At 40.7% G+C, this 18,506-nt stretch overlaps 2 protein-coding genes across 2 annotated transcripts in view; both read left to right on the top strand.

The window, feature by feature from the left end:
* Nucleotides 1–929: 929 nt before the first annotated feature.
* LOC125080511 (translation initiation factor IF-2-like) lies at nucleotides 930–5,415 on the top strand. Its single transcript, XM_047694376.1, has 3 exons — nucleotides 930–985; nucleotides 4,435–5,102; nucleotides 5,273–5,415. Exons 1-3 carry the CDS (start codon nucleotides 930–932, stop codon nucleotides 5,413–5,415), a joined length of 867 nt encoding a protein of 288 aa, XP_047550332.1.
* Nucleotides 5,392–18,506, top strand: part of HERPUD2 (HERPUD family member 2) — a 37,422-nt gene continuing 24,307 nt past the window's right edge. Inside the window, exon 1 of the mRNA XM_047695242.1 lies at nucleotides 5,392–5,677. Coding sequence (XP_047551198.1) covers nucleotides 5,531–5,677 — 147 coding nt within the window. The 5' untranslated portion in view covers nucleotides 5,392–5,530. The remainder of the gene's footprint in view (nucleotides 5,678–18,506) is intronic.

Genomic DNA, 18,506 nt, shown 5'->3' with positions numbered 1-18,506 from the left:
AGCAGTTGTGAAACAATCACAAGACTATGACTGGGATTTGGACTTGGATGGTTGTATATTGAGAGAACGGGGTGTCTACTATGACCTGTTATGCTTTGGTAAGGGTCATTATGGTGGTAGCTGGCTTCCACTATGAGACTGATGGTCCTTACCTCCTGGTATTCATGCTTGTATGTACTCTCCTCCCACGCTGACTTAGGGCTGGTTTCTGTGACCAACAGAGCACCATGGAGGTGGTAAGGTGTGACTTCTGAGATGAAAGGCATTCCTGCTTCTGCCTTTGTCTCTTGGACCTCTCATTCTGGGGGAATCCCACTGTTGTGAGGACACTGGAGCAGTGCGGTGAAGAACCTACATGGGGAGGAAGTGAGATTTCACACTAATAACCAGTCCAGCTTGTCAGCCTTACAAGTGAGCCACTTTGGAAGAAGTATCTCCAGTCATCCCAACAGGGCCTTCAGAAAATTGAATCTGAATTCCTGCAGCTGAAATCCTGCCTACTATTTCATGAGAGACTCAAACCAACACCATTAGCTAACCAGTTCCCCAAATTCTGACCTGCGGTTTTGGGTGTATATTGTTTCGCAGCAATAGACAATCTATAAATTTAAGTCAAAATTCTCTAAAGGGTGAAAAGTATAAGGGATTTGCCCCTCCCTGCTTCTCTCGTCACCTAAAGATGTCAGTGAGGTATTATTTAGCTATGATTTCCTCCAAGGACTGTCATAAGTAAGTCACTAGATTGAATTATCAGGGAGAGACTTCAGTCTTAGCCAAATGGTCACTTTAAGTATCGACTAGATACATAGTTTCTGAAAAGCAGAAATCCAACGGTGAAACCAGCTTATGAAGATTTCTACTAATGCACAAATTAATAGAAATACAGATGTGTCCTTATGAAGACTATTCTAAGGAACTTAGGTGTCTAAATGCTTATTGCAGTCACCATAACTGATGAGGGATACACAAACTCCTGTGTCCAAAGGTGAGTCAGTATTCTGGGTGATCTGGAAACTATTCTTAAGGATGACTGAAGGATCTGGGCCTTTTTAGTCTGGAGAAGTCAGAGTATTTATTCATTTGAAGGGCTGGCATGTGGTATAAGGGTAAACATATTTTAGATTCGGCAAGAGGAGAAAAGCTGTCTAATGGCAAATAATAGGAAGGCAGATTTTAATTCGCTTATAATAACCATGGCTGTTGAACATCAGGTCATGCTGTAGTGAAAACAACAGTGTTCCTTCTCCTTGGAAGGGTTCAAGCCAAAGTTGGCTGACTGCCCTTCAGAGATATGGTGATTCTGGCAGTAGCTGGAATACTGATCTAGATAACTTCTAAGATGTTGTTCCTGAAAGCCTTCTCCTCCTGAATGTGTGTTGGTAGGTATGAATATCTTTAAATAAGAAAGTTCAGTGTAGTGGGAAGAGTCTGCATTATACAGGAGTCAGAACTAGCTGCGTGATTTTGGGCAAGACATTTCGCATTTCTGCACTTCACTGTCCTCACTACCTCTCAGGGCTGTTCTGAGAACTCATTAGATGACACATCCCTCAAATCACCCATTTGGCGTTTAATGCATGTGTGGTTTTCTTCCTTCCATTTCCACAATATGGTTTATAATCAAACATCTGGGACCCATTAAGATTTTGAAAGTGTAGTGTTGAAACGAGCTAATTTGCCTAGGCTTTAAGTGTAGGATTTCATTGTTTTTAAACAATGAACTTGATTAACATTTGATTAGATACTTTGTGGCACAGCGTCCTAAAAAAAAAAAAAAAAAAAGACAAGTTTGGTGTAAGTAGAAATAGAAGGAATCAGAAACCAGATGGCCAACATCATCTTTGAAATTTGCAACTGCAAGATCATCACTTGACTGAAGTCTTTCCTCTCAAGATTATTAAAAAAAAAAAAAAATCAAAACACCACAAACTATATTATTCAACATCAAAAAGTATTTTACCTTCCTGGAAGATAGTCCAAATTTCAGTTAAGAAAAGTTCAGTAACAAGCACTTTATTTTCTTTAGATTTTTAGGAGAAACTGGAATCTCACAGTATGCGTCAATATATGCTTATCTAGCTATCTTCTTTCCCACCCCAAAGATGAAAAGAATTGGAAAATGTCCCACAAATACTGTAAATCAACTCATGATTTACAAATAATTTTCTTTTAGATGTGTTTTACTTTCTTAACCCCATGGGCAGAAGTCACCCTGAACTACTGAATTATCTACTAGGATTATGTGTGCTGAATAGTTAATATTGTTCAAGTAGATTTAGTCTTTTTTTTTTTAAAGATTTTATTTATTTATTTGACAGAGAGAGAGAGAGAGATCACAAGTAGACAGAGAGGCAGGAAGAGGGAGAGGCGGAAGCAGGGTCTCCGCTGAGCAGAGAGCCTGATGTGGGGCTCCATCCCAGGACCCTGAGACCATGACCTGAGCCGAAGGCAGAGGCTTAACTCCCTGAGCCACCCAGGCGCCCCTTAAGTATATTTAGTCTTAACCACCATAAATACTTTACTATCTATTAGCATCACACCCTTAAGTATTCTCATTGGAGGCTCTTTTTTAGCAATAAATGGTAACTGAGATGTACAATTGTTCTTTCCCATTTCCATTTATCTGTAACTTGTACAATGATCTAAATAGGCAGTTCAATGCTCATAGCAGTCTTTAAGTAACTGCAATCCTGCATCTCCTCAATGCTAACAAATTTTTTCTACCCCAAATTCCAAGGTAAACACTATCCACATTTTGGGGACCATCCTTTCATACATTGTTCTATACACATGTATACTTAACAAAAATGGGATCACATTCCAGGATCATGTGTTATGGCCAAATTCAACAGCATCAAAAGCATTTCTAAAGCACTTAGGTGACTGTGAAATTTAAAAAAATCATTTTTGTCTATATCATTTTTATAACCATATATTTCAATCTCTTGAATGTTCATTACATTTTTAAAAATGTTTTTGTCCATACTAGTGAACCTCTGCTTTAAATAGTGAAGAGCACAGTGAAATGCACATTCTGCCTTAATGTTAATAATTACTAACATATATATCACCAAAAATGTACATTTCACAGTGCCAACTGAGATGACCACATTACTCAGTCTAAGTCACAAGCGTAAGTGACAAGAGTTGCAGAGTTAGGTGGTGGTGGTTGCGGAAACTTCCTGGCTCAAACAGGAAATGGACACAAAAGAAGTCTTAGGGCAGACAGCTTACATGGACTTACATGGTCGCACAATGATGCCATAAAGGATCTAGCCTCTTTGAATTGTTCTGCTCTGTCATCCTTGGAATGCAGGCCTCTGTTCCGTTTGTTGCTTCATGACCGAACTATAGCTGCTGCACCTCTGGCATCATATTCCTCAAGCAAAAAAAAACCAGGTTTAGGACATGTTCTGGCCCACAGAACATGTCCATCTAAAAGCTTTCTTGAAAGGGCCAGCCAGTGGCAACTTCAACTTTTGTCTAATTGGCTGGAGCTGCGTCAAATGGACTACCCCTAGATGTTCAGGGGTCTAGAAAAGGTATTTTTAGCTAGAATTAAGTTAAAGTTCCATTAGGTTGACTAAATACTAGGTAGAAAGAGACCAGGGTCTGCTACAGAAAACCTGAGTCATAGTAAGCTATCCTTACTACATGATAAAAAATAAAGGGGGCCTCACTCTTATTTCTGAAGAGCATTTAGAGGGTATGGCTTAAATATGGTAGATGTCCTACCACAAAGAAGGTGGTGAAGGAAGTTAGGGTGTAAGGGATCCTGCTGCATTAGCTATAGAGGAAGAGTTTCCTCCTTGGTCACTAAATGGTAGCTAACCTTCTTCATTAACCCTTCTGAAGGCGAGAGGGAAAAAGACTAGCTCTCTTTATTATCTGCTTGCCTTGTCCTGTAAGTGGAAGTGTAAAATGCACGTCCAACTTTAACTTGCTGTACTGATCCCCAAACCCGTGCAGAAAATGGAGAATAAGTCAGTTTTGGGCAGTGGACAAAACCTTTGCGTTCTATGCCCAAGCCGTGAAACAGAAAAATAACACTCCCATCTTTCTTCATCTCCCACTGAACGAAACACACAGTAGGGGCTCAGTAAACACTTGCCAACTTCCGTGAAGACTAAGAAGAAAGAGATGGAAATTAACATCTGAGATACTGTCATATGCCTGAACTGTACCAGAAGGCTTACATACGTGGCTCATGTGCTCATCAACACGCAGTTAGATAGCTATTACCGTTTGGAGAACTAAACCTAGGCTCAGAAAGGATAGCCAGGGTCACACGGAAAGTAAAGGCAGGCTTCAGGCTTCACTGAAAGCCTTTGCTCCCTACGCAGGGTACCCCAGGGTCTCTCCTCCACCAAAGGTCCTGGTACCGTGCTTTGCAGATAGTCGACACAAGACATTTGGAGCGGAAGTTTGATTCAGCATCTTGAAGGACACTAACTTCTGCAGAGAAACTCTTAGGGTGGAGAACACTTCTCCAGTCTTCAGGGTGTGGTCAAAACAGGACGTGCTAGCGCCAGCTCAGCTCGTGGTGAGGCCTGAGCACTGCTGGGGGACGGGACCGAGCGAGCGGTCAGGCCACGTGGGCTCCAGCACAGCCCAGCGGCTTCGGGGCGACCCGGAGCTCAGCCCGCTGTCCCCCGGGCGGTCAGGGGGCGGCGGGGGGCTCCGACTACAGAGCCAAAGCCGGGCGCCGGGGCGGGCCGCGCGTGACGCACTTCCGTCCTGCGCCTTCCGGCTTAAAGGGGCCCCGGACCTTCCTCGCAACAACAAAACCAGCGCGCTCGCGCCGGGACCCTGGGCTTCTAGTCCCCGCCCTCCTGCCACCTGCCGCCGCCTTGGCCGCGCCCGGCTCTGCGCCGCGCTGCCGTGTCCCGCCCGAGGGGTCAGGCGGAGAGCGGACCGCGCCCTTTGGCCAACTTCTCCCGCGGCCGCCGCGCCGCCTCGCGAGACCCGGGGCCGGGTTGTGGCCGCCGCGGAGCAGCAGGAAGGGAGCGGCCGCCGCGGAGGACGCCCGGTGGGACTGTGCGGACGGCGGCCCTGTTCGGGCGCGGAGGGCGGCGGTGGCGGGCCCCGCGGCCTTCTTTCAGGTACCCCCTGCCCCGGCGGGTCGCCCTGAGCGGCTCGGCCCCTTCTCTGGTCCGCTTGGCAGGGCCGTCGCGTAGGGGCCTTATTGCGTTTCAGCTTGGGGGTCGCGGCGGGGGCGGGGCAGTGACTCCTTCCCTTATCATTGCTTTCTCTCTCTTCCTCCCGGCCTCTCTCCGCAGTCCGGAGCCCGGCGGAGCCCGGACCTGGCGGGGAAAGCTGCACCCACGGCCGGGTCCCCGGACCCCGCCGCCGCCACTGTCCATCATCCTTGGTACCGGCAATGGCCTTTGTATCGCCCGATGCACTTGTGACTGACTTGGACACGGAATATTAAGAACCTACTTGCTGCCGTCCCTGTGCCAGTCGCGCCGGCAGTTACCACCTCGGCTCATTTGGGCTGCTCCTCTTGACTGTTCAACTCGGGGGCACCATGGACCAAAATGGGATGGAGATTCCTGTGACCCTCATCATTAAAGCACCAAATCAGAAATACAGTGACCAGACTATTAGCTGCTTCTTGAACTGGACCGTGGGGAAACTAAAAACGCATCTATCTAACGTGTACCCTAGCAAACCAGTAAGTGTCTTAAAAGCTGGGCGCAGCTGGCTGCTCTGGCCAGCAACTTTTCGTGCCATGCACTCTCGTCTCTCTGTTCATCCCCTCCCCTCTTGAATCAAATAGGTCTCTTGCTAGACTGCGAAGTATTTTGAGTTCCGAGGTGTGTGTGTGTGTGTGTGTGTGTCTTGAGTGTCTCAGCCATCATTAATATCTTCCTCATGAGGTTCAGTTAATTAGTAAGAGTACTGTGTACAAAAATATCAAGGGACATAATAACTGACAGGCATAAAAAAGGATCATTTTCATTGGACTTAAGTCATTGGCCTAGTATGGGAGAGACAGATGGATCCTTAAAAAAAAAGGTAAACACTGCAACCTATATTAAAGCTTTTATTGCTTTAGTTAGGCGTTGAGACTTTTAGAAGAACTACAAAAATAAGGCAGTTACTGCAAAAGCAGGAGGTTTAGAAAAACAACTCTTAGTTGGTCTTGTCAGTATTTTTTTTTTTTAAAGATTTTATTTATTTATTTGTCAGAGAGAGAGAGAGAGAGAGAGAGAGCGCGAGCACAGGCAGACAGAGAGGCAGGCAGAGGCAGAGGGAGAAGCAGGCTCCCTGCCAAGCAAGGAGCCCGATGTGGGACTCCATCCCAGGACGCTGGGATCATGACCTGAGCCGAAGGCAGCTGCTTAACCAACTGAGCCACCCAGGCGTCCCTTGTCAGTATTTTTGATACAAATATTTTTAATAGAGGAAATAAAAACCCCGAGTTATTTAAGTGCTTGGAACAAACTAGCTGGAACTGTCATTTTTTCCAGATCCTTTGTTTTAAAGTTAAGATTTTCACAGGGGTAACAGACTTGTTTTAAAATTTTCTGGTTTACAGAAGATTTCCTATTGCATATGATACATTCTACACATTTTCAAAGTAGAAAAATCGTTTTTCAGAATAGTCAGAATTGAAAGTCAGATACTTCCATAGTGCTGTCTATAACATAGCTGGAATACCATTCCTAAATATATAAGTATATACCAGAGCATATATCTAAGTGTGTGTTTGTGTGTCTCTGTCTCTATATATGTATCTATATATAAAAGTGTGTATATACATATACATTTAGATATATGCTCAAGTATGTGCTTACGTGAGATCTTTATATTGTATGATTAAACCAAAAGGGACTTGGTTTGCACTATGGTAGACCAAGAGTTACCACTTTTTTAAAACTTTTTCTTTTTCAAAAAGTATCTAAGAGAATAGTGGTGTGAAACCCATTTGCCTTACCTGCACCCTAGAAGTCAGTTTTTGGCAGGAGTTCTGCCCTCCTAGTACTAATCTCTAGTACCTGTATGGATCATTTGGTTGCTGGGAGGACAGATCAGTTGCAAACTTTTCTACACCGTCTCCTTAACCCACTTACAACTCGTACACACACTTCCAGGTTTAACTGTGGCAAACTTGACTTTTCTCTTCTCTTCCAGCAAGTCATCTCCAAGTGAATTGTATTTTTTTTAAAAGATTTTATTTATTTATTTGACAGAGAGAGTGCGTGCATGCACAAACAGGGGGTGCTGCAGAGGGAGAGGGAGAAGCAGACTCCCTGCTGAGCAGGGAGCCCAATGAAGGGCTCAATCCCAGGACCCTGGGATCGTGATCTGAGCTGAAGGCAGATGCTTAACCCACTGAGCTACCCAGGCACCCCTCCGGGTGAACTGTAATACTAAAATTTATTTCTAGTTAATGAGAGTGGGTGGAACTGGGGGTGAGGACCATGTGTTTGTTGTCTTAGAACTTCACTGAAAGGGACGCCTGGGTGGCTCAGTTGGTTGGACGACTGCCTTCGGCTCAGGTCGTGATCCTGGAGTCCCAGGATCGAGTCCCGCATCGGGCTCCCGGCTCTGCGGGGAGTCCGCTTCTCTCTCTGACCTTCTCCTCGCTCATGCTCTCTCTCATTGTCTCTCTCAAATAAATAAATAAAATCTTTAAAAAAAAAAAAAAAAGAACTTCACTGAAAACTTCCCGTGGTTATTAGATTTGACAGGCTTACATTCTAATTTACTTACCACATGAAAACTGATTTGAAGTTTTTAAATTGTTGAACACACCAACTATTTCATGATACCCCACAGGTAGTCTTCAGTATAGGAACTGGAGTATTAGAAGTTAACTTTATAAGATGGTTATTTAGAACAGAACATTTTGTAATATAAGCAATATTAATATATTATGAGGGAAGTTTGGGTTCTTATGAGCACCCACAAAGACTGCTTGACACTAATTCTGTGTTTAGGCATCTTAAGTGCTATTTGGTGTTTAACAGAGATTATTTCTTAGGCCTGATTCTTCGCACATCTGCCTGGTGGAGGTGGATGATTTAGAAGCAGAGTATGGTTCCAGTGCCTTGTAGAAGTAAGTGTTCTCCAGTAAGGAGTAGAAAAGTTGATGGCTCTGGTCAGTAGCACTCTAATTGGGTTTGATGGGCCAAGGGTGGGTGGAGGGCCTTCGTCTCTGTGGGCAGTGGTTTCTAGGAAAGTAAATAGGAGCTGCTAGAGGGAAAAGAATGGAGATTTGAAGTTGTCCTTTTAGGATCTCTAAAATAGGTCACATGTCTACTGCTGTTAGCAGAACTCTGGCTAAACTCTGAGCTACAGTTAGCTCTTAGCTAACTAGCTAAACAGTTAACAGAACTGGCTAAACAAGAGCATATTTAGTCTTAAGATTTTAGTCTTATCGTCAGATACTGATTTGACTTAATCACAATCTCCACATGAATATTTGAAATTCAATTTTCCATCTGTCAGTAAACCCGCAGCAAATAAACCCTTTCCCACCAAAGCATATTTTCTTGGGCTTCATTTATTTATTTAATTGGGATTTTATTGACCTGGCATTTGGGTGTCTATATGTTAAGCATGAAGGTGATGATGATTCCTTTGCTGTTATGAAGCTCAGATCTAGTGGGGATACAGATATGTAGTAAAACCTCTAGTATTATGTGACTTGTGTTACACGAGAGGGATGCTGTAGGAGCATAGGGAGGGAATGGTCAACTCTGAAGGGGAGGTAAGGGAATGTGTAGCTGATTTAAGAAAAGGTTCACAGTGACATTTTTCTTTCTTTTCTTTTCTTTTCTTTCTTTCTTTTTTTTTTTTAAGATTTTGTTATTTGAAAGAGAGAGAATGAGAAAGAGAGCATGAGAAGGGGGAGGATCAGAGAGAGAAGTAGACTCCCTGCTGAGCAAGGAGCATGATCCTCTGGGGTCAGAGATCATGACCTGAGCTGAAGGCATTCACTTAACCAACTGAGCCACCCAGGTGCTCTTGGGGACATTTTTCTTAAAGAGTTTGTAACAGTTTTAAGCAGACAAGTAGCTGCTTTTTTTTCTTTTTTAAACCTTTTATTTCAAAGGTAATGTTGCTCTGATGATTCTCACTGTAATTCTGTACTATGTAAAAAGATTACAGATCCATGATGGGCTCCAGAGGGGAAGGTGTTTTCTAGTTAGGAAATAGGGCAGTTGCCATATTTACATAAAACTTTATAGTGCCATCACTAAAAACCTGGAATTGAACTCTGGGAGTTTTCTTTAACTTTGAATGTTATTGATAATTGGTTTAGGATTTGGTGTAGGAATTGAAAAGTGCATCAGTTCATGTTGATAGTGTACATAGATAATTGTGAATTATGTTGTGATATGACATTTGTCATCACTTCATGACTTTAGATTTTCAGATCCTGAAATTGGCCTGTAATGTGAAATAATTATTCTGTAAATTTGGGTAATTGCTCCTGGGGCATGAAGATATCTGTCAGGAAGGCGACTTTTACTTGAGTAGTTTGCGACTTTAATCCAGTTTAAGTTTATTTGCTAGAGATGTAAATATGAAAATAGCTGAACTTAATGTTATTCAGTAGAATGGACTGTCTTAGAGAAAACTTTAAAAAGTAGGGATCTCTAAGTCTTATTAGGCCTCTTTCTCATTATTGCTTCTTTTTCTCATACACAAACAATAACTAAAATGGACCCGACTCACCCTGAATTCAGTTTTGAGGATAAACTGGGGCTTTCCTTAGCTTCTCACTTTTCAGTCTTGAGGTCAAAATGCCTGTTAAACGTGTCCCTCGGTTCTGGGTAGATTTCCTTTGTCTAGGTGCTTTATACTCTTAAAACTAAAGCAGTCAATATCATTTCCTCTTCTAGCTCTCCTGCTCAGCTAGGGAGGTTTGTTCTGGTTTTTCAAATTGCTCCACTGCTCTGAGATTATGTTAGAATTAAAGACATAGGAATAGAACCAGTTGTATGGGTTCGGTTCTGAGAATATAACATTCCATAACAAAATTGCCTACAGTTCAGATGGAAGTCTTAATTTCATTAGCAGTGGAAATAGCTTGAATAATATAATTTGAGGTTTATATCTGCCTCATTTTTGTAATTCCCTATTACCTTACTCAGGCATATCACTTAAAAAACTTACTTAACTGTCTCAGAACTGTTGACTTAAAGGGGCTTATAATCCATACTTTTAAATAATTTTTGTTTTATAAGACTTGTCTTTACAATTTTAGTGCATATGTTTAAGAGGGTTTCATGTCGTGTAGCAATATAGTTCATATTTTTAAAATTCTGAACAAAGGACATTATTACATTGTGAAGATTGATGAAAAGTTAAAAGTTTTGAATCAGTGCGGACTAAATCTGTTTTATTTTTTATTTTTTAAAAGATTTTGGGGCGCCTGGGTGGCTCAGTGGGTTAAGCCGCTGCCTTCGGCTCAGGTCATGATCTCAGGGTCCTGGGATCGAGTCCCGCATCGGGTTCTCTGCTCAGCAGGGAGCCTGCTTCCCTTCCTCTCTCTCTGCCTGCCTCTGCCTACTTGTGATCTCTGTCTGTCAAATAAATAAATAAAATAAAATCTTTAAAAAAAAAAAAGATTTTATTTATTTATTTGACAGAGAGAGATACAGCAAGAAAGGGAACACAAGCAGGGGGAGTGGGAGAGGGAGAAGCAGGCTTCGGCTAAGCGGGGAACCTGGGATCATGACCTGAGCCGAAGGCAGATGTTTAGTGACTGAGCCACCCGGGTGCCCCTTATTTTTTATTTTTAAATTTTTTTGAGATTTTATTTTTCAGAAAAAGAGAGGGAGGAAGAGTGGGAGGGAGAGAAGGAGCGCACAAGCAGGGGGATCTGGAGGCAGAGGGAGAATCAGCAGGATCCCTGCTGAGCGAGGAGCCCTATGTGGGACTCATCCCAGGACCCTGGGTCATGACCTGAGCTGAAGGCAGGCACTTAACCAACTGAGCCACCGGACATCCTTAAATTTGTTTTATTTAACTCCTTTGTAGTCTTTTCCTAATGTATTTTTTCAGGAAATAACAGTATTATGTTTTGTTTAATCATGCATTTTTTAAGATATAGATTTTTCTAGAACTTTTAGTTAAGTTTCTCACCTCTACATAATAGATAGTGATTTCATAGTCTCAAATGCTTTTGTTTAACTGTCACAGTTGGTGCTCAGATTTTATTTTATTTTATTTTATTTTATTTTTTTCGGTGCTCAGATTTTAAACTTCCATTTACTAAGTGGTTGCCATGTATCTTAAGCATTCTACTAAGTATTTTGTATGTTTTATCACATTTAATCCTCATAGACACCTTACGATATAAGTTTTATTTATTAGCTCTATTGTATAGATAATAGAACTCCTTATGTAGTAGAATTAGAATTTGAACCCAGGTTGGTCTGACTTTCAAGTCTCAGTGCTTAAACCATTAATTCACATTGTATATGATGGTTATATGTAATAAGATGAAGAAAGGCATTTAGGGACCTGGCCATCTTAGCTATATTCCTAGAGACTGCAAAGAAGTGAAGTATAAAAAGAGGTGTATGGTTAGGTGGTTTGTCATTTAAAGGCTGTAGATGAATGGATAACATAGCCTTAATAGTGTTCTAATGCAGGTCATGTTAGTGTATGCTATTTCTGTTTATTTTGATAAATTTTAGGGAAGTTATAGGAATCTAGTATCTTAAGACCTCAAAAGCACATTGCTTTGCTTTAACTTTTCACATTCTTGCTTGTTTGTATAAACCATAGCAGACATAGATTTTGGCATTCTCTGCTGTATGTATACCTGATTTGCAAATGGCCTGTGAGTGGAAACAGCTAAGCAGGGATGTCCCTTTGGAATTCTAGAGAAAATTATTTTTTAAGTTCCTATATGCTGGTTTTGTTTATTGCTGTTCCAAGGAGATTAGGGGTAGAGGCAGTTTGGGGTAAACCATGCTTCCATTTACAGTGCTTCTGAATTCTCTGGGGTTTTTAATTTGGGTGAATTTAGTGGGAATGAGAGGAAGATATGTTACAGTCCAAATTCATAGAATTCATTTCCCACAGAATCAATATGTTGTGTACCTTCTGGGAACCACCTCTTTACAGCTATTTGACGCTAGTGACTGAGCTATATGTAAGTACCGAAATACTAATAATTACCACTTTCAGTGATAGACTTGGGTTCTAGTTCTTTGAACTAACATGCAATTTGAAGATTTTTTACTAAGGTTTTTTATTATGTTGATTCAGATATACTAATAAAAACACGATTTTTTTAAGCCATCCACAATGAGACTGTATTTAGTTCCTCATATACAAAATTTAATCTTTTGATACCAACGAGGTGACTTTCTAGAAATACGAAACTGTTGTTGGTTTTGTAAACTCATCTATCAAATTCTTCTATTTTAAATGCATTAGGGATGCACAGTGTTTTGTCTATTTTTGATATCTGATTAAATGTTAAAAAGTCAGATACTTTAGATAGTATATGTAAACCTTTTAGGAAGAAAAACATCTTCCCAGTTTATGACTTATTTTTGCATATTATATTAAGCTGATGAGCTTTCCTCACCTTGGTTTTTAGCAATGTCTGTTAAGTGGGTGGCAGAAATTTTTGGGCCAGCTAGTTAAGCAGGTATTTATTTGGAGTGGCCTTGGTTCTGTCTCTGGGCTCCTCAGGGTACCATCAGGATGTTCCTAACTTGGTAATTTAGCTGCCTCTGCTCTACCATATAATACCAGGTACCATGTATCGCTAGGCTTTATCTAGTGGTTGAGTAGTGGAAGTAGTGAGAGTAGCATTATCTGATAGGACTTGCTGACTATTGGATGTAGTGTGTGAGCAACAGGAAGAATGGTGGTGGTGTTAACATAGATGGTCAAGTGTTATGTATCTGTGTAACCAGTATCTTAACAGTACACTTTTAATGGACAATTTAATTAGGACTTAGTTTTAGATTTACCAATCCTGAGTCTTCCTGATTTTTGTTTGTTTGTTATTTATTTATTTATTATTTTTTTTATTAATTTTTTTAAATTTTATTTTTTATAAACATATAATATATTTTTATCCCCAGGGGTACAGGTCTGTGAATCGCCAGGTTTACACACTTCACAGCACTCACCATAGCACATACCCTCCCCAATGTCCATAATCCCACCCCCCTCCTAACCCCCCTCCCCCCATCAACCCTCAGTTTGTTTTGTGAGATTAAGAGTCACTTATGGTTTGTCTCCCTCCTGATCCCATCTTGTTTCATTTACTCTTCTCCTACCCCCTCAACCCCCCATGTTGCATCTCCTCTCCCTAATATCAGGGAGATCATATGATAGTTGTCTTTCTCCGATTGACTTATTTCGCTAAGCATGATACCCTCTAGTTCCATCCACGTCGTCGCAAATGGCAAGATTTCATTTCTTTTGATGGCTGCATAGTATTCCATTGTGTATATATACCACATCTTCTTTATCCATTCGTCTGTTGATGGACATCTAGGTTCTTTCCATAGTTTGGCTATTGTAGACATTGCTGCTATAAACATTCGGGTGCACGTGCCCCTTCGGATCACTACGTTTGTATCTTTAGGGTAAATACCCAGCAGTGCAATTGCTGGGTCATAGGGTAGTTCTATTTTCAACATTTTGAGGAACCTCCATGCTGTTTTCCAGAGTGGTTGCACCAACTTGCATTCCCACCAACAGTGTAGGAGGGTTCCCCTTTCTCCGCATCCTCGCCAGCATCTGTCATTTCCTGACTTGTTAATTTTAGCCATTCTGACAGGTGTGAGGTGATATCTCATTGTGGTTTTGATTTGTATTTCCCTGATGCTGAGTGATGTGGAGCACTTTTCATGTGTCTATTGGCCATCTGGATGTCTTCTCTGCAGAAATGTCTGTTCATGTCCTCTGCCCATTTCTTGATTGGATTATTTGTTCTTTTGGTGTTGAGTTTGCTAAGTTCTTTATAGATTTTGGACACTAGCCCTTTATCTGATATGTCATTTGCAAATATCTTCTCCCATTCTGTCAGTTGTCTTTTGGTTTTGTTCACTGTTTCCTTTGCTGTGCAAAAGCTTTTGATCTTGATAAAATCCCAATAGTTCATTTTTGCCCTTGCTTCCCTTGCCTTTGGCGATGTTCCTAGGAAGATGTTGCTGCGGCTGAGGTCGAAGAGGTTGCTGCCTGTGTTCTCCTCAAGGATTTTGATGGATTCCTTTCTCACATTGAGATCCTTCATCCATTTGGAGTCTATTTTCGTGTGTGGTGTAAGGAAATGATCCAATTTCATTTTTCTGCATGTGGCTGTCCATATTCCCAACACCATTTATTGAAGAGGCTGTCTTTTTTCCATTGGACATTCTTTCCTGCTTTGTCGAAGATTAGTTGACCATAGAGTTGAGGGTCTATTTCTGTGCTCTCTATTCTGTTCCATTGATCTATGTGTCTGTTTTTGTTCCAGTACCATGCTGTCTTGATGATGACAGCTTTGTAATAGAGCTTGAAGTCTGGAATTGTGATGCCACCAACTTTGGCTTTCTTTTTCAATATTCCTTTGGCTATTCGAGGTCTTTTCTGGTTCCATATAAATTTTAGGATTATTTGTTCCATTTCTTTGAAAAAAATGGATGGTACTTTGATAGGAATTGCATTAAATGTGTAGACTGCTTTAGGTAGCATAGACATTTTCACAATATTTATTCTTCCAATCCAGGAGCATGGAACATTTTTCCATTTCTTTGTGTCTTCCTCAACTTCTTTCATGAGTACTTTATAGTTTTCTGAGTATAGATTCTTAGTCTCTTTGGTTAGGTTTATTCCTAGGTATCTTATAGTTTTGGGTGCAATTGTAAATGGGATGGACTCCTTAATTTCTCTTTCTTCTGTCTTGTTATTGGTGTAGAGAAATGCAACTGATTTCTGTGCATTGATTTTATATCCTGACACTTTACTGAATTCCTGTACAAGTTCTAGCAGTTTTGGAGTGGAGTCTTTTGGGTTTTCCACATATAGTATCATATCATCTGCGAAGAGTGATAGTTTGACTTCTTCTTTGCCGATTTGGATGCCTTTAATTTCCTTTTGTTGTCTGATTGCTGAGGCTAGGACTTCTAGTACTATGTTGAATAGCAGTGGTGATAACGGACATCCCTGCCGTGTTCCTGACCTTAGCGGAAAAGCTTTCAGTTTTTCTCCATTGAGAATGATATTTGCGGTGGGTTTTTCATAGATGGCTTTGAAAATATTGAGGTATGTGCCGTCTATCCGTACACTTTGAAGAGTTTTGATCAGGAAGGGATGCTGTACTTTGTCAAATGCTTTTTCAGCATCTATGGAGAGTATCATATGGTTCTTGTTGTTTCTTTTATTAATGTGTTGTATCACATTGATTGATTTGCGGATGTTGAACCAACCTTGCAGCCCTGGAATAAATCCCACTTGGTCGTGGTGAATAATCCTTTTAATGTACTGTTGAATCCTATTGGCTAGTATTTTGGTGAGAATTTTTGCATCTGTGTTCACCAAGGATATTGGTCTGTAGTTCTCTTTTTTGATGGGATCCTTGTCTGGTTTTGGGATCAAGGTGATGCTGGCCTCATAAAATGAGTTTGGAAGTTTTCCTTCCATTTCTATTTTTTGGAACAGTTTCAGGAGAATAGGAATTAGTTCTTCTTTAAATGTTTGGTAGAATTCCCCTGGGAAGCCGTCTGGCCCTGGGCTTTTGTTTGTTTGGTGATTTTTGATGACTGTTTCAATCTCCTTACTGGTTATGGGTCTGTTCAGGCTTTCTACTTCTTCCTGGTTCAGTTGTGGTAGTTTATATGTCTCTAGTAATGCATCCCTTTCTTCCAGATTGTCAAATTTGTTGGCGTAGAGTTGCTCATAGTATTTCTTATAATTGTCTGAATTTCTTTGGTGTTAGTTGTGATCTCTCCTCTTTCATTCATGATTTTATTTATTTGGGTCCTTTCTCTTTTCTTTTTGATAAGTCTGGCCAGGGGTTTATCAATCTTATTAATTCTTTCAAAGAACCAGCTCCTGGTTTCGTTGATTTGTTCTATTGTTTTTTTGGTTTCTATTTCATTGATTTCTGCTCTGATCTTTATGATTTCTCTTCTCCTGCTGGGTTTAGGGTTTCTTTCTTGTTCTTTCTCCAGCTCCTTTAGGTGTAGGGTTAGGTTGTGTACCTGAGACCTTTCTTGTTTCTTGAGAAAGGCTTGTACCGCTATATATTTTCCTCTCAGGACTGCCTTTGTTGTGTCCCACAGATTTTGAACCGTTGTGTTTTCATTATCATTTGTTTCCATGAATTTTTTCAATTCTTCTTTAATTTCCTGGTTGACCCATTCATTCTTTAGAAGGATGCTGTTTAGTCTCCATGTATTTGGGTTCTTTCCAAATTTCCTCTTGTGATTGAGTTCTAGCTTCAGAGCATTGTGGTCTGAAAATATGCAGGGAATGATTCCAATCTTTTGATAATGGTTGAGACCTGATTTAGGACCAAGAATGTGATCTATTCTGGAGAATGTTCCATGTGCACTAGAGAAGAATGTGTATTCTGTTGCTTTGGGATTAAATGTTCTGAATATATCTGTGATGTCCATCTGTTCCAGTGTGTCATTTAAGGCCTTATTTCCTTGTTGATCTTTTGCTTGGATGATCTGTCCAGTTCAGTGAGGGGAGTGTTAAAGTCCCCTACTATTATTGTATTATTGTCGATATGTTTCTTTGATTTTGTTATTAATTGGTTTATATAGTTGGCTGCTCCCACGTTAGGGGCATAGATATTTAAAATTGTTAGATATTCTTGTTGGATAGTTCCTTTGAGTATGATATAGTGTCCTTCCTCATCTCTTATTATAGTCTTTGGCTTAAAATCTAATTGATCCGATATAAGGATTGCCACTCCTGCTTTCTTCTGATGTCCATTAGCATGGTAAATTCTTTTCCACCCCCTCACTTTAAATCTGGAGGTGTCTTCAGGTTTAAGATGAGTTTCTTGTAGGCAACATATAGTTGGGTTTTGTTTTTTTATCCATTCTGATACCCTGTGTCTTTTGATTTGGGCATTTAGCCCATTAACATTCAGGGTAAGTATTGAGAGATATGAATTTAGTGCCATTGTATTGCCTGTAAGGTGTCTGTTATTGTATATTTTCTCTGTTTCTTTCTGATCTACTTCTTTTAGGGTCTCTCTTTGCTTAGAGGACCCCTTTCAATATTTCCTGTAGATCTGGTTTGGTATTTGCAAATTCTTTCAGTTTTTGTTTGTCCTGGAAGCTTTTAATCTCTCCTTCTATTTTTTTTTTTTTAAAGATTTTATTTATTTATTTGACAGAGAGATCACAAGCAGGCAGAGAGGCAGGCAGAGAGAGAGGAGGAAGCAGGCTCCCTGCTGAGCAGAGAGCCCGATGCGGGGCTCGATCCCAGGACTCTGAGATCATGACCCGAGCCGAAGGCAGCGGCTTAACCCACTGAGCCACCCAGGCGCCCCTCTCCTTCTATTTTTAATGATAGCCTAGCTGGATATAATATTCTTGGCTGCATGTTTTTCTCGTTTAGTACTCGGAATATATCATGCCAGGTCTCTGTGGATAAGTCTGCTGCCAATCTAATATTTTTACCATTGTACGTTACAGACTTCTTTTCCCGGGCTGCTTTCAGGATCTTCTCTTTGTCACTAAGACTTGTAAATTTTACTATTAGGTGACGGGGTGTGGACCTATTCTTACTGATTTTGAGGGGGGTTCTCTGAACCTCCTGGATTTTGATGCTTGTTCCCTTTGCCATATTGGGGAAATTCTCTCCAATAATTCTCTCCAATACACCTTCTGCTCCCCTTTCTGTTTCCTCTTCTGGAATCCCAATTATTCTAATGTTGTTTCGTCTTATGGTGTCACTTATCTCTCGAATTCTCCCCTCGTGGTTGAGTAGCTGTTTGTCCCTCTTTTGCTCAGCTTCTTTATTCTCTGTCATTTGGTCTTCTATATCGCTAATTCTTTCTTCTGCCTCATTTATCCTAGCAGTCAGAGCCTCCATTTTTGTTTGCACCTCATTAATAGCTTTTTTGATTTCAACTTGGTTCGATTTTAGTTCTTTTATTTCTCCAGAAAGGGCTTTTATATCTCCCGAGAGGGTTTCTCTAATATCTTCCATGCCTTTTTCGAGCCCGGCTAGAACCTTGAGAATCGTCATTCTGAACTCTGGATCTGACATATTACCAATGTCTGTATTGTTTAGGTCCCTAGCCTTTGGTACTGCCTCTTGTTCTTTTTTTTGTGGTGAATTTTTCTGCCTTGTCATTTTGTCCAGATAAGAGTATATGAAGGTGCAAGTAAAATACTAAAAGGGTGGCAACAACCCCAGGAAAATATGCTTTAGCCAAATCAGAAGAGATCCCAAATCGTGAAGGGGGAGAAAGGGGATAAAAAGAGGTTCAGAAAAAAAAGAAAACCAATAAAGAAAAAATATAAAAAGGAAAAAAAATATATATATATATATTAGATAAACTAGTT

The sequence above is a fragment of the Lutra lutra genome, chromosome 11 (assembly GCF_902655055.1).
Source record: "Lutra lutra chromosome 11, mLutLut1.2, whole genome shotgun sequence".
In the NCBI taxonomy this organism is placed as follows: Eukaryota; Metazoa; Chordata; class Mammalia; order Carnivora; family Mustelidae; genus Lutra; species Lutra lutra.
Note: the sequence above shows the minus strand (reverse complement) of the source record. Positions and strands in the feature narration are given on the sequence as shown.

Coding starts and splice junctions, on each gene's coding strand:
- LOC125080511 (XM_047694376.1), top strand. CDS start 930: ATGCTTATTGCAGTCACCATAACTGATGAGGGATACACAAACTCCTGT. Junction 986..4,434: donor ACAAACTCCTGTGTCCAAAG/GTGAGTCAGTAT, acceptor AGTTTGATTCAG/CATCTTGAAGGACACTAACT. Junction 5,103..5,272: donor GCCCCGCGGCCTTCTTTCAG/GTACCCCCTGCC, acceptor TCCCGGCCTCTC/TCCGCAGTCCGGAGCCCGGC.